General features: G+C 49.8%; 6 protein-coding genes across 6 annotated transcripts; 3 read left to right on the forward strand and 3 right to left on the reverse strand.

The window, feature by feature from the left end:
• Nucleotides 1–218: 218 nt before the first annotated feature.
• On the forward strand, nt 219–1,886 carry N7515_009486 (glycoside hydrolase family 125 protein; the record flags this gene model as incomplete). Its single annotated transcript, XM_056670230.1, has 2 exons — nt 219–346; nt 416–1,886. 2 exons carry the CDS (start codon nt 219–221, stop codon nt 1,884–1,886), a joined length of 1,599 nt encoding a protein of 532 aa, XP_056518029.1.
• A 170-nt stretch (nt 1,887–2,056) lies between these two features.
• Nucleotides 2,057–3,574, reverse strand: N7515_009487 (acyl-CoA dehydrogenase family protein; the record flags this gene model as incomplete). The annotated part of the gene is made up of 4 exons (XM_056670231.1): nt 2,057–2,562; nt 2,616–2,705; nt 2,766–2,993; nt 3,082–3,574. 4 exons carry the CDS (start codon nt 3,572–3,574, stop codon nt 2,057–2,059), a joined length of 1,317 nt encoding a protein of 438 aa, XP_056518030.1.
• Nucleotides 3,575–3,890: 316 nt separating this feature from the next.
• N7515_009488 (putative protein kinase) lies at nt 3,891–6,206 on the reverse strand (the record flags this gene model as incomplete). The annotated part of the gene is made up of 1 exon (XM_056670232.1): nt 3,891–6,206. The coding sequence occupies one exon, from the start codon at nt 6,204–6,206 to the stop codon at nt 3,891–3,893; it is 2,316 nt and encodes a 771-aa protein (XP_056518031.1).
• A 940-nt stretch (nt 6,207–7,146) lies between these two features.
• On the forward strand, nt 7,147–10,555 carry N7515_009489 (DNA-directed DNA polymerase delta POL3; the record flags this gene model as incomplete). The annotated part of the gene is made up of 3 exons (XM_056670233.1): nt 7,147–7,527; nt 7,578–9,757; nt 9,811–10,555. The coding sequence occupies 3 exons, from the start codon at nt 7,147–7,149 to the stop codon at nt 10,553–10,555; spliced, it is 3,306 nt and encodes a 1,101-aa protein (XP_056518032.1).
• A 479-nt stretch (nt 10,556–11,034) lies between these two features.
• N7515_009490 (putative protein kinase) lies at nt 11,035–12,273 on the reverse strand (the record flags this gene model as incomplete). Its single annotated transcript, XM_056670234.1, has 4 exons — nt 11,035–11,277; nt 11,332–11,627; nt 11,679–12,012; nt 12,055–12,273. The coding sequence occupies 4 exons, from the start codon at nt 12,271–12,273 to the stop codon at nt 11,035–11,037; spliced, it is 1,092 nt and encodes a 363-aa protein (XP_056518033.1).
• A 283-nt stretch (nt 12,274–12,556) lies between these two features.
• Nucleotides 12,557–13,960, forward strand: N7515_009491 (phosphotransferase family protein; the record flags this gene model as incomplete). The annotated part of the gene is made up of 1 exon (XM_056670235.1): nt 12,557–13,960. One exon carries the CDS (start codon nt 12,557–12,559, stop codon nt 13,958–13,960), a length of 1,404 nt encoding a protein of 467 aa, XP_056518034.1.
• Between the last annotated feature and the right edge of the window lie 158 nt (nt 13,961–14,118).

Below are 14,118 nucleotides of genomic sequence, written 5' to 3' on the forward strand. Positions count from 1 at the left end.
TCGCTTTCGCGGGGTGTTACTCCGAGCTTAAGCTTGAGCTAAGGTTACGAGCAGAATATACAACTGGACGGCTCCACCTTGTCTGTGCCCCGGAATGTATCCTTGGTTGGGATCGACATTCATCCCCTCACTCTTATTTACCCCGACTTCCTCCCCTGTAGCATCGCAAGTCTGTTCACCCAATTCCTTTCAGCCATTCGAATTTCAAAGTCTTCTCCATGAGTTCAGCTGCTTTCCTGGCAGTCGCTCTGCTGAGCCTCCAGGCTAGTGCCTTCCCAAAGAGCGATGAGCCAGCCATCTTGCGACGAGCCTGTCCAGACTACACCTCTTATGCATCAACACTGCAGTGAGTATACAGACTTCTAAGTTCCTTTTACAGTCCGCCAGGTCCCCGCTAACCATTTTGACATCACAGCGCTCCATACAGTGGCGGGCCCTTGAATCTGCCATACCAGCGACCCACGGAAGCATGTCGGACATTCTCATCGCCCGCCGTGGAGAAGGTCATTGAAGATGTCACCTCGCGCTTGGTCGACAAAGACCTAGCTCAACTATTCCGCAACGCCTTTCCAAATACATTGGACACCACCATCCGGTGGCATACGAACGGGTCCGCGTCATCCGCCAATTCCAAGCGAGACGGCGCGCAATGGACGGGCGTACATACCTTCATTGTCACGGGCGATATCAACGCCGAATGGCTGCGTGACTCAACAAACCAGCTCACAAATTACCAGACACTAGCTGCGAAAGACAAGAATCTCTACTCGCTCATTCTGGGTGCTATCAATACCCAGTCCGAGTTCGTCATTCAGTCACCCTACTGCAATGCTTTCCAACCGCCCTCTGCCAGCGGCATCAAGCCAGAAGACAGCACCCAAAAGGATACCGTACACCCTACGTATGAGCCGTCCTTTGTCTTCGAATGCAAGTACGAACTCGATTCGCTCGCCCATTTCCTGCAGCTAGGCACCGAGTTCTACGAGAATACTGGATCGACCGAGTTCGTGACGGACCGGTGGTACAAAGCGCTGCAAACAGTGTTGAAAACCATCGACGCGCAGTCTCAGCCCACATTCAATTCCAGCAACCAGTTTGTGCCGAACGAGTATACATTCCAGCGGGAGACGACCATCGGCACCGAGACCCTCAACCTAGCCGGTGTAGGCAATCCGCTCAACAGCGGCACGGGCTTGATCCGCAGCGCCTTCCGACCTAGCGATGATGCCACTATCCTAGGCTTCTTCATTCCGCCTAACGCGATGATGTCGGTCCAGCTCCAGAAAACGGCAAAGGTTGTCAAGGCAGCTGGTGGCCCAGCGAGTCTCGTTGCCGAACTGCAGGAACGCGGTACCAAGCTGGAGAAGGCTGTGCACGAGCATGGTATTGTTCAGCATCCCAAGTATGGCGATGTCTATGCATTCGAAGTCGACGGGTACGGGTCGCGTATCCTAATGGATGACGCTAATATCCCTTCATTGCTCTCTCTGCCCTACCTAGGCTTTGTGGATAGGTCAGATCGAGTCTACCAAAATACCCGGAAAATGATCACCGACAAGGCCTCGAACCCGTATTACCTGGAGGGCCCGCAGTTCCACGGTATTGGTGGCCCGCATATCGGTCTTGAGAATGCTTGGCCCATGTCTCTTCTTGTTCAGGCCATGACCTCTGATGATGACAATGAGATCATTGGGAACCTCAACCTCGTCCGCAATTCCAGTTTGCATGGGCTCATTCATGAGTCCATTGATGTGTCTAATATCAAGTCGTATACTCGGCCTTGGTTCGCCTGGGCCAATTCGGTCTTTGCGCAGACTGTTTTGAAGATTGCTGCTGAGAGGCCTCACTTGATATTTGGTGAGGATGCTAAGCCTTATACCCCCTGATAGGGTGGACTAGTGTGCTTGCGTCTTGGACTTTCTGGTTGTTCATTGAAGACAGATTAGTTATATCCTTAGAGCTTTCATCTTTAATTGCATGAAGTCATGGTGTTGAGAACAGTTGCATTTCATCAATGTAGAGGGCCAATTCGCCCCAAGGTATACGTTATCTCCCTTCAGACTTTAGATTGCCTCTTCATAAGCGCCTTTCGTCGTGTATGAAGCGCCTTCGTCTCCTCTCGCAGGGCCAATCCCGCCATAATTTCCTCACTTCCACCCCCGACCACATGAACCCGAGCATCACGGCTAATCTGCTCAACTCTCGCGCCCTTTCCAGCCTTGTTATAACCAGCACCTCCAAAGATCTGCTGCGCTTCTCTCACACTCTTCTCCAGAGCCCTAGTCGACATGACCTTAAGCAAGGCAGTCATGCCACCGATATTGACATCGTCGGAAGGACGGTCTTTGGTGAGTTCGAGAATATTCACCAGTTGCTCCATGAAAGCATAAGCCGGCTCAATCATGAGCCCAAACTTGAAAATCTTGGTCTGAATCGCCTGCTTTGCAATTAGCGGGGAGCCAAATGTCTCACGCTGGATGGCGTAGTTGTAGGCGTCTTCGGCGCAGACACGGGCGAGACGCAACGATGCACAGGCAAGTACCAGGCGTTCTGGATTGAAGTCTGAATGAAGTGTTAGACATCGATCGATGTTCTTTTGCCTGAGCAAAACCTACTCGACATGATAATAGGGAATCCTTGGTTTTCTTTGCCGATGAGGTTCTCGACGGGGACGCGCACATCGTCAAATTCGAGGAAGGTTGAACCTGCGATTCATGTTAGTGGACGACGTCTTTCTCAAAGCCATATGGAAAGAAGCAACCTACCACTGGCATTGACACCCGAGTTATGCATACGCCTGCGAGTCACTCCAGGCGCAGTCAACGGAATAACAAGCAAACTAATACCAGCTCTACCAGGACCACCAGTCCGAACAGCAGCAGTACAATAATCCGCCCAGATGCCATTGGTAATCCACTTCTTCGCGCCATTGACAACATAGTGATTTCCATCACGTTGAGCCGTAGTGCGAATATTGGCCACATCAGAGCCCGCTAAACCGCACCCAAAGTCAGCACCGCATCTTCACTCTCAGAAGCATACCCTCGCATCCCAAGGTCTGGAAGTTGGAAAGCAACTTACCATCCGGCTCCGTAATCCCCAAACAAAACCTAATATCCCCCCTAGCAACACCAGGAAGCCACTTCCTCCTCTGCTCAGGCGTCCCAAACCTCGCAATAGGCGGACATCCAATTCCATTCCCACCCCCCAGTCCCCAAATCACACCCACATACCCAACACGCGTGAGCTCATCCGACAGAATCAACGAGCACCACGTATCCCACTTATCGCGCGGCACATTGCCCGGAAGCGCCAGGCCAGCGGAATCCTCTTCGTTCGTGAGCGGGTGCACGATGGCATAGCCGAGTTCGCAATGGCGTTTGCGCACGGCTTCGGGGACTTGGCCGGCTTCTTCCCACTCGGCGGCGTAGGGGGCGATGTTTGTGTCGACGTATTCGCGGACTGTGGCGCGGAGCTTGTGGTGCAGGTCTGTGTAGTAGGGATTGCGGAGGTCCAGTTGGGGGAGGAGGGGTTCGCTGTATGGAGCTGTTGCTGGGCGGAGGGTATGGGCCATGGTGGGTTTAGTTCCAGGTTGGATGGGTTTACCGTGTAGATGAAGAGGGAGATTTGTTTCTATGAAATGGATTGAATGAACTGAATGAAACGAATTTGAATGAACTGGTTTACATGATGGTTTACATGAACAGGGCTAAGTGGATTATGCGGGGAAAGGCCAAGCTCGGCCTGTGAAAAACGTGGGGAAAGCTGTGGATAGACCGAGGCCCGAATGGCGATCTCCGAATTGTGACTTTAATGAGTAGAGTTATGCATTTGGGGATTATTGTATTATTGGATTGAGGCCTCGTTGGCCTGGTCTTGCATTTAGACCTTTATTTCTGTGCTTCCTCGAATCGGCGAACAGCTTTCTTCGTCGCTCGCAAATACTCTTTGACATTCTGACAAGTCCACCGCTGCTGGGGATTGGGCTCCAACATGCCCTTCATACAATTCATTAGAGACTCCGCAACTGAGACGTCATTGTCCAGCATTAGCGAGCCATGATCAATCTTGACAGCGAAATCTGCCGGGAATATAGTGCGCTCGGAGGGATTCTGGCTTGACCCGCGAGTCAAATCATTCAAGACAAATTGTCTTTCCATCTTCGTGTTCAGACGATAAAGGATCTCGAAGAAGATGACACCAAGCGCGTAAACATCGAGCTTCTCGTCGATTGTATATTCGAAGTAATCCACTGGGGAGTCCGGGTCATTCCGAGGCGAAGATGAATTGGCCGGAGGCCGGTAGAACTCAGTTCCAACTACGCGCTGGATTTTCGGTCCTTTTTGATAGGGTGTCATAGTTCCCTGTGAGGGCTCGTTGATATGAGAGATGTCTGCTACGAGACCAAAGTCCCCGATACGGGGACGACAGAATTGGACTGGAGAATCTTGCTTAGAGCTGCACGCGACGCATGTATCTGCTGTGGTGTTTTCTGGTGCACACAAGAAGATGTTGGCGGGCTTCAAATCACGATGTACAATCCCCTTTGAGTGGAGGTACTCGACACCTGAAACAATGTCCAGCATGAGCTTCAGTGAGGGTATTAAGTGGAAGCAATGGCGCCTGGAGGTTAGGCAATCGTCATGCTTTGGAGCGGCCTCGGGCTTTAGATACGAAGCGAGGGAGATAGGATGGAGTGACATTTGAATGTGAAGAATGACCGCAGGAGGTTGCTGGCCAGGCCGGTAACGGGTCTGAATTTGGAGTTTAGACCGGTCTTGGCTCAGACCATCGGTGAAGATGTCGTCAGTTTCCCCAAACGAGGAAGTTTGACCCACGGATGTGTTTCCGTCGAAATGGCGTGGAATGGATTCAATGTCATCATCCTCCTCCAGTCCTCTTCGTGAACTTTTCTTTGATTGGTGAGACGAAGTAGTCGCGCGGCTGTCCCAGCGTTTGATGCTTTCGGAGAAACTATGATCTGCGAATGGAGAGGTTGACTGAGACCCGGGATTCGAGTTTTCAGAATGTTCAAAGACAATGCCCATGCTATGCTCATTTGGGGTACCTGGAGAAGGGAGATTGTTCTGCGACTGTTCATCGTAGGACGGGTGGAAATCTTGGTGTTTGACTGGGGTCGGGTGTGAATGATGCGCTTGCTCAACCCATGCCCCGTAATATCGAACAATATTCTTGTGCTCAAGGCGGGCAAGGGTTCGGATTTCTTTCATGATAGTTTCGAGCTGATTCTGACCCCCGAACTGGAGCTGCTCAAGTCGTCTTTGGCTGAGTGGAATTTTCTTGACAGCATAGTCTTGCCCGTCGATGTGATTTGTGACTTGGTAAACCTCGCCGAAGGACCCGCGGCCTAGAATTTTGAGCTCCTGAAATTCGACAGAGTATCTTGACAAATGATTGTAGGATGCTGTCGGGGAATTGAAAAGCGGGACTCCTACAGGCGAACTCCCGAAAAGGGGGATCGAGGGATTGGGGAGATTCATTGGCCTGTGAGGAACACTTGGAATGAAGTCAACATTGCTAGGAGGAAGCTGTTTTCTAAGCGTTGCGATCGGGTCGGTGTTCCGTCGGAACAAAGCTGGGTTCTCCATATTTTCCTCGCCGGCTCTTTTCATCCATGCCTTTGTTATTAATGCGAGGTCTTCGGCAGCACCGATCTTAGGCCGTGGTTGACGATCATGGAAGTTCATCTCCTCGAGGGCAGATATTCCAAGCAAGTCAAGGTTATCTCGGTAACTCTGCCTACTTGGTCCCAGTTCCTCTTTGGCAATGCCGTCGGCCAAGATACCATGAGCCGATAAGAACTGTGATTTGTATTTGTACAATTCCTGGCCAAGGTAACGAGCCTCGGGGCTATGCCGACTGAATGTTTTGTTTGAACCCCGTTGAGCATTGAGGATGTCTGCTGCTCGACTTTCACAATAGAATTCCAACAGAGCAGCTGTCATCACGTTTGTATGCTGATCGAGATTCAAATCAACAATATCCTGTGTGCTCGAAGGGTCTTGGTCTGTTGAATCCGAGTCCTTTGGGGCTTGCTTGGCCTTGCCCTTCGGGCTGCGCGAGTGATTCTTTGCAGCATTGCGGGGAGTTGACGACTCAGACTGCTGAACCTGACTATCCTCCGACTCGTATTCTGATTCAGAGTCTGACGATGATAGATCCGCTGCTGATCGGAACATCGACATGTTGATACCCTAACCAAAACCGAAAATTCAAGGCTCAAACCGCTGTGCCTGCGCCATTAATGGCAGAAAGCTGAGTTATAAAAATAGAGCGAGAAAGAACGCCTTTCCCACTATAATGGTGCTGGGCTGCTGGCTTTGGTCTGGTAAAGCCAGGCTGAATGGTGTGTAATGAGGCAAAACTGAAGAAACGAAGAGATGGACAGGTGTCAATTCCCCCTTGGATGCTCAGAGAAGCCACGTTGAGCTGAGATCAAAATGAGCGAGATGTAAACATGCCAACAGATTTGAGCGGGTCGATAATTGACTCAAGCTTCCATCGGGTTCTACTAGTGGGATCTCTCTCACAGGGCGCGGGTCGTGCAGCTCTTGGCAACTGACTCAGATGTCGAGTACTAACATCCCTGGATACTATATTCAGTGTACTCGATGATTCATGAAATGATAAAAGCAGCAATGCAATGAAGAGGTTGCAATTATGTTGGTAGGAATCATTTGGAACGCCAAGCCAGAGGCGAGTCATCCGTGACCGCGGGGCTTAGCCTCACTTAGGCTGAAGCATAGGACAGAGAGACAACAACAACGGTCAACCTCAACGGTCACATAGGTCCATTCCCGTGTAATGTAATAATAATGATTTTTGTCTTTTATGCCATACGAGAAGCCTGGCAAGAGGATTCTCTCGAGCTATGGTGTACGCAATACATCTGCTACGAGAGTGTACTCGTCCACTCGACCAATCAGAAAGGCGAATCCACCTCTTAACTTATCTTATCGCACGTGACTGTCACGCGTAAACGTCACGTCGAAGGCGCGACAGCGCGACTTTCACTAGGAGTTGCCCAACACATTCTCAAGTTTACAATCCCCCTCTCACCCCGGGCTTTTACCACTACAAACTTGTCCACTGTGATTGATGAACACCAGTCTATGAATCGCCGCAATGCCAGAAGCTATCGTCCATCCCCAGAAGCGCGTGCTGGGCGACACGTCCAGCAATGCCAATGGTATCTTGAAATCTGCTAGTGCTCTCAAAAAGCGCAAACTCGACAACGAACCCTCTGTGCCATCTTCACAAGCCGCTCGACGTAAAGTGGGATCGACCCAACCACAGAAAAGTCAATTCGAGGAGGAGGTGCTGGAAAAGTTGACGCAGGATATCGGCGACCTGAAGGAGAACAACTCAGAGAAAGACCAGCAATGGGAGCGCCCTCCACTTGGAGAATTTGACGAAAAGAAGGAGAACGTCTGCTTCCAACAGATTGACGCGGAAGAAGCAACATTGATGGGAAAGCCTGCCATTCGGCTTTTCGGTGTCACTGAGGTAAATCAACTAGCAATTCGCCGAGTTCTTCGGTCTAACGATTTTCATAGTCCGGACAATCGGTCTGTCTTCATGTCACCGGCTTTGAGCATTATCTCTATATCGCTGCCCCCGTCAACTTCACCAAAGCGGACTGCGATCCGTACAAAGCCTTCCTAGAACAGAAACTAGGACAGAGCTTCCCTGCCATCTCGTCTGTGCAACTTACAATGCGCGAGAATATTTATGGATTTCAAGGGAATCAAAAGAGCTATTACATCAAGATCACAGTCACTGAACCGAAATTGGCCGCACGATTGCGAAGTGCGTTGGAGACTGGCAGTGGAAGCATGAACTACAAGGGCATGTGGACCGGCGCAGACGGAATCCTTACCTTCGACAATATTCAATACCTTCTACGCTTCATGATAGATACTGGATTGGCTGGAATGTCCTGGGTCGAGGCCACGGCTGGGAAATATCGTCTTCTCCCACAAGGTCAAAGATTGTCGAACTGCCAAATAGAAGCTAGTGTCGATTATCGAGACATGGTAGCTCATCCGCCCAATGGCGAATGGGCGAAAATGGCGCCTCTTCGCATCTTGTCTTTTGATATTGAGTGTGCTGGGCGGAAAGGTATCTTCCCCGAACCCAACATGGACCCGGTCATCCAAATTGCCAATGTGGTTACTCGATACGGAGAGTCGAAACCATTCATCAGAAATGTCTTTGTCCTTGACACTTGCAGTCTGATCGTCAATACCCAAATTTTGGAGTTCCAAAAGGAGGAAAAGATGCTCGACGCTTGGCGTGATTTCGTGGAAAAGGTGGATCCCGACGTTATTATCGGATACAACATCGCCAACTTCGATTTCCCATACTTACTCGACCGCGCTAAGCATTTGAAATGCACTGGTTTCCCGTACTGGACTAGACTGAAGGGCTGCAGAACCGAGGCCAAGGATGCCAACTTCTCCAGCAAGCAGATGGGCAATCGAGACACAAAAGCGACCAATACAAACGGCAGAATTCAACTCGATCTTCTCCAATTGGTTCAGAGAGATCACCAGTTAAGAAGTTACACCCTGAATTCAGTGTCCTACGAGTTCTTGAAAGAGCAAAAGGAAGACGTCCACCACACGATGATCACTGAGCTTTTCAACGGCACCCCCGATTCAAGACGACGATTGGCAGTGTACTGTTTGAAAGATGCATATTTGCCACAGCGATTGATGGACAAATTGATGTGTCTGGTTAACTACACGGAGATGGCCAGAGTTACGGGTGTACCATTCAATTTCCTCTTGTCTCGAGGACAGCAAGTCAAGTTCATCAGTCAGCTTTTCCGGAAAGCAATGGAGCAGCAACTTGTGATCCCCAATTCCAAGCCCCAGGATGAACAAGATTACGAAGGTGCGACGGTCATCGAGCCTGAGCGAGGATACTACGGTGTGCCCGTGGCAACCCTCGATTTCGCCTCGCTATACCCCTCAATCATTCAAGCACACAATCTCTGCTACACGACCCTGCTCAACAAGAGCAGCGTTGAGAAGTTGAATCTCAAGAAAGACGAAGATTACATTGTCACTCCAAACGGAGACATGTTCTGCACCACCAAAGTTCGCAAAGGACTTTTGTCACAGATTCTCGAAGAGTTGTTGTCTGCACGAAAGCGTGCAAAAAAGGAACTAGCCAGTGAGACCGATCCCTTCAAGAAGGCGGTACTTAACGGTCGCCAGCTTGCTTTGAAGGTCAGCGCAAACAGTGTCTATGGTCTAACTGGTGCCACGGTGGGTAAATTGCCCTGTCTTCCCATCGCCAGTAGTACGACGAGTTACGGTCGTCAGATGATTGAGAAGACAAAGCAAGAAGTGGAAGCGCGCTACACCATTGCCAACGGTTACTCTCATGATGCTCAGGTCATCTATGGTGATACCGATTCTGTTATGGTCAAGTTCGGCGTCACCGAACTGGCAGACGCAATGAAGCTTGGCCAAGAAGCAGCAGACTACGTCTCGGCCAAGTTCATCAAACCCATCAAGCTTGAATTCGAGAAAGTGTACTTCCCTTATCTTTTGATTAACAAGAAGCGATACGCTGGACTATACTGGACGAACCCCCACAAGCCCGACAAGATGGATACCAAGGGTATTGAAACTGTCCGCCGTGATAACTGTCTGATGGTTCAGAACGTCATTGAAACCGTGTTGAACAAGATCCTAATTGACCGGGATCTGGATGGTGCTCAAGAGTAAGGTTCCATACCTGCAACACAATCCTTTCAACAACTAACACAATATTTAGCTACGTCAAAGCCACCATTTCGGACCTCCTCCAGAACAAAATCGATATGTCGAAACTAGTCATCACGAAGGCCCTGTCAAAACGCAAAGAGGACTACGCAGGCAAACAAGCACACGTCGAACTTGCCGAGCGCATGCACAAGCGTGATGCAGGTTCCGCGCCAACACTTGGTGACCGTGTGGCCTACGTCATGATTAAAGGTGCCAGTGACTCCAAAGGTTACGAACGAGCAGAAGATCCCATCTACGTGCTGGAAAACAACATCCCCATTGACACCAAATACTACCTCGACAACCAACTTACCAACCCCCTGAACCGCATCTTCGAACCCATCTTGGGAGAGAAGAAAGCAGGCCAGTTGCTCACTGGCGAGCACACCCGGTCCATCTCCAAGGCGGCGTCGAACTTGGGTGGACTGATGAAGTTTGCCAAGAAGACCCAAACCTGCATGGGCTGCAAGAAGCCACTATCCAGCAAAGAGGAGATGGATGGTGCCGTCTGCTCGAATTGCCGTCCTCGTCTCGGCGAACTGTACACAAAGACTCTGACCAAGGTCTCCGATCTGGAGGTTCGGTTTGGGCGCTTGTGGACTCAGTGCCAGCGGTGTCAGGGCAGTCTTCACTGTGAAGTCATCTGCTCTTCTCGTGATTGTCCGATTTTCTACATGCGCATGAAAGCAAAGAAGGATGTCGAAGATTCACAGAAGGATTTATCGCGGTTCGACTTTGACGCTGGTGCTTGGTGAGGGGTTTTTTACATTGCATTATATAGTGTGTTTGGATAGCAGCTAGCTTGTGGGTGATATGACTGGGTTTGGAGCATGGATCAATGGCGTCGGATTTGCAAATATGTGTATCCGATTGAAATAATCACAGGTGTTCTCATCCTCTCACTGTATGTGGGCTCTTGCCTTCTTCTTCAGCTCATACTACCTAGCTCCTGGCTCAAGTCGAGGTTTCCCTCTGATATCATGTGTATGTGGTTACTACTACTAGCAGGGTAACTTCGATCAAGGTTCGTATCTACGTGCCGATTTCTATACCCCCCACGCAGAATCTTTCAGGATAGAATAACTGTCACGTTTCTTTTGTTCGCCAATACTTTCTTATCCTGCCCTCACTCGCCTAGCCCCTTCATCAACCACTCGTCGTATAAGAGTTCCAAAGCCGTCGGCCGGTCCTCGGGGTTCCACTGCAAGGCCATCCGGAGCCACCGCAAAAAGCCTTATTTGTCTTCCCCTTCAACCTTCTCGGCGAGGTTCTCAAGGGTAATATCAGGAATTGGGACTACTTCCTTCCAGTTGCCCAACTCATCCCAGAAGACGGAACTGAGGTGTCTCTGTTCCCGGAATTCAGGTGGCGGAGGGCCTAGCACGGCAACCAGTTCTGCCATATGGACCCGGTCATCAAATATGCCATTTTGGTTTTTGCCATTGACAAGGGTGCGAGAGCTGACGATGTCCCAGGCCTATACCAAAATATCAGCATTTCCTTGAGCAAAAGATAGAATGTTTCCACTCACGACCATGGCAACATTCCATATATCCACCTTGTAACTCCAGTTCGATCTTAAAATCACTTCAGGAGCTCTATAAACATTTGGCATGATATCATCGTCATGCTCTTCGTCGCCCAATCGAGCTTCCCCAAAATCAGTGAGAATTGGCAGCCCACCTCTTGGAAGGAAACCTAAAGTCTTGTAGATTGTTCGGTCTTTGAGCATCTTTCTAGGTGATGGGTCTGTAACTTCAGCTTCTTCGAATCGGGAAAGATAGCTTGTCTCTGGTCCGGGAAGTAGTAAGTTCTTCAGCTGAAGGTCTGTGACAGCGTTAGGCCTATAATACACGGTCTTCAGGCGCTAGGCATTACCAGTATGAATGATATGACACTCCGAGTGAAGGAAATCCAATGCGACAAGTAGCTGTCGAATACCAGGCTTCATGTCATCAAGGGTCATTACGTGCCCAGGAGACATCTTCAGCAGAGCATCTGCACTCATTCCGAGAGGCTCGTGAACAAGACAGATGTGACGGCCATGAGGGCCTTGGATATAAAAATGGTCGAGGAGTTTGCGAATAAAGTGTCTGCCAGGATGTTTTGTTTCCACCAAATTCATGTGTTTGTAGATGTGCAGCTCTTGCTCATCTCGGTTTTGGTTCACATAAACTTTTAGAACGACATATGTTGATGCACTGGTCTCATGCTATTAGAATCACTAGCTGGTTGGGCTGAAGCGAATACGTACATACTTCAAGTCTTTCGCAAGCCAAACTGTCGAGGTTACTCCGTATCCTATTTTGGCAAGTGTTTGATACCGATCATTGAATATTTCACCCTGATTGACTGGGTAGTATTTTTTGGGTTGGTAATTTGGTAGTGTCTCCTCCTCAAGCTTGATGGACTGGTCAAGCAACTTGAATCCCGTGGGAAACACTCTCGGGGTGCACGTCCACTGCGACGACATAACTGTTCGACGCGGCACATCCGTGGTTCTCAGACTAGACCGTAGGGAAATTCGGCGACAGCGAGATGTGGAGGGTAGAGACGTAGCGAAGCCCCTGTGAGCACCGGGAATACAAATAGTCCAAGTGTTTCGCACGGCTCGCTGCATCATGAAGTTGACTGTTGAGCGCAGAAGACTAAGAGGCCCAGGGCAGGTCGGGCGCGTAGGCAGTGGTAGCAAGATTGGAGGAGAAAGGAATCTGAGTGGATGCAAGGGTACCTACGAACCTGCGCTACAGACCAAAATGGCCCAACAGCAGCATATCGAACGGTCGCCTTCTTCGCCTTCTTCCCCTTGTTCTGAGGATGAAAATGCAGAATTATTTTCTGCAGTTCTCTCGACGCTTGATAAGGAGCAGTTGCCCCTGCTGGCGAACGCCATTCTACGCCTCCAACCCCTGCATCGAACCACCAATGCGAAACCCTCGGTCGGCGAGCCTCTGTATGGATCTTACCACATACTCTTCCCGTTGACGTTTGATATTGGCCTTCGCTGGATCGCGAAAATCCCTATTAACGGCACGGCAAGCAAATGGGATGAGTTGTCTGCCTCGGCTCTGATCTCCGAGGCAAACACAATGCGTCTCTTGAAGCGTGAGACCACCATCCCTCTACCTGATGTTTTGGACTTCTCCTCAACCACGCAAAAGACTCTTCAATGCCCTTATATTATCATGACCTTCGTTTCCGGAATCTCTTTATATAAAGTCTGGTTTGGACACCGCCTAAAAAGTGCCTATCCTGACACCACCCATTTACGCCGAATTCGCGCCCTTGAAAGCATCGCCTCGGCAATGGTGCAGCTAGACAGGTTTTCGTTTCGAACTGGCGGCCGTCTTGTTTTTGGAAACGATGGCAACCCATCTCATATCGGGTCTATGCGACGAGTCGATCACAAGGCTATGCTTGACCGATGGTTCGTTCATAAAGATCCAGACGATGAACCTATCTATATCGAGTGTGCGGCATCCAGCGACCCGAAAGCGTACTACACTTTTATGCTCGACATACACCCCGAACAAAACAAGGTTCCTAGGGGTCTCGCAATGATCTTACGGCAATTAATAAGCTGGATCTCTGAGCCTAGTAGAATGGATCCCTTTGTCCTTGCACATCCAGACTTTGATATCCAGAACTTCATCGTATCCGAAGAGGGCGAGCTCCGAGGTATTATCGATTGGGATGGGTTCGCTGCTGTGCCTCGTACTCTTGGCAACGAAAGATATCCCGGGTGGCTTACGCGCGACTGGGACCCAGCTATGTACGGATATAAGGAGTCTATGGAACATGGGGTGGAACCAGATGGTGTATGGGAAGATTCGCCCGAATCTCTCGCCTACTATCGCGGTATCTATGATGATATAATGGCAAGGCATCGAATGGAGAGAGGAAGAGGATCTGAAGCCAACCTCTGCCGAATGTCTCTCATTACGGAAAATTTAGCTATTGCGGTAGATGATCCTCGGTGCCGAAGTGCAATTCTGCGCAAAATGGTGCAGGAAATATGGGCTGTTGCGGAACGAGGTCGAGGTGGGCAACTGGATTTCACTGATCTGGCTGACATGTTCGCTGAGAACAATATTGATGTCGTGGTGATGGAGTCGCTCCAAAGGGCCTTTAACACGCTTCTATCGAAGAAAGGGCTATAAGGTGCGTTTGATCACATACTCCAGAAGAGCGACGACAATAACAATTAAACCAAGGCGGTCTATTTCAGTCTGTAATTCAAACTATGCAATGGAATGGTTCCCTCTGTAGTGGTTGTCGTACACTTAGACTCGGAAGCGCGTCATTCGATAAAGTCTTG

Source organism: Penicillium bovifimosum (genome assembly GCF_028826915.1).
Source record: "Penicillium bovifimosum strain IBT 22155 chromosome Unknown utg000007l_segment0_segment0, whole genome shotgun sequence".
Classification (NCBI taxonomy): Eukaryota; Fungi; Ascomycota; class Eurotiomycetes; order Eurotiales; family Aspergillaceae; genus Penicillium; species Penicillium bovifimosum.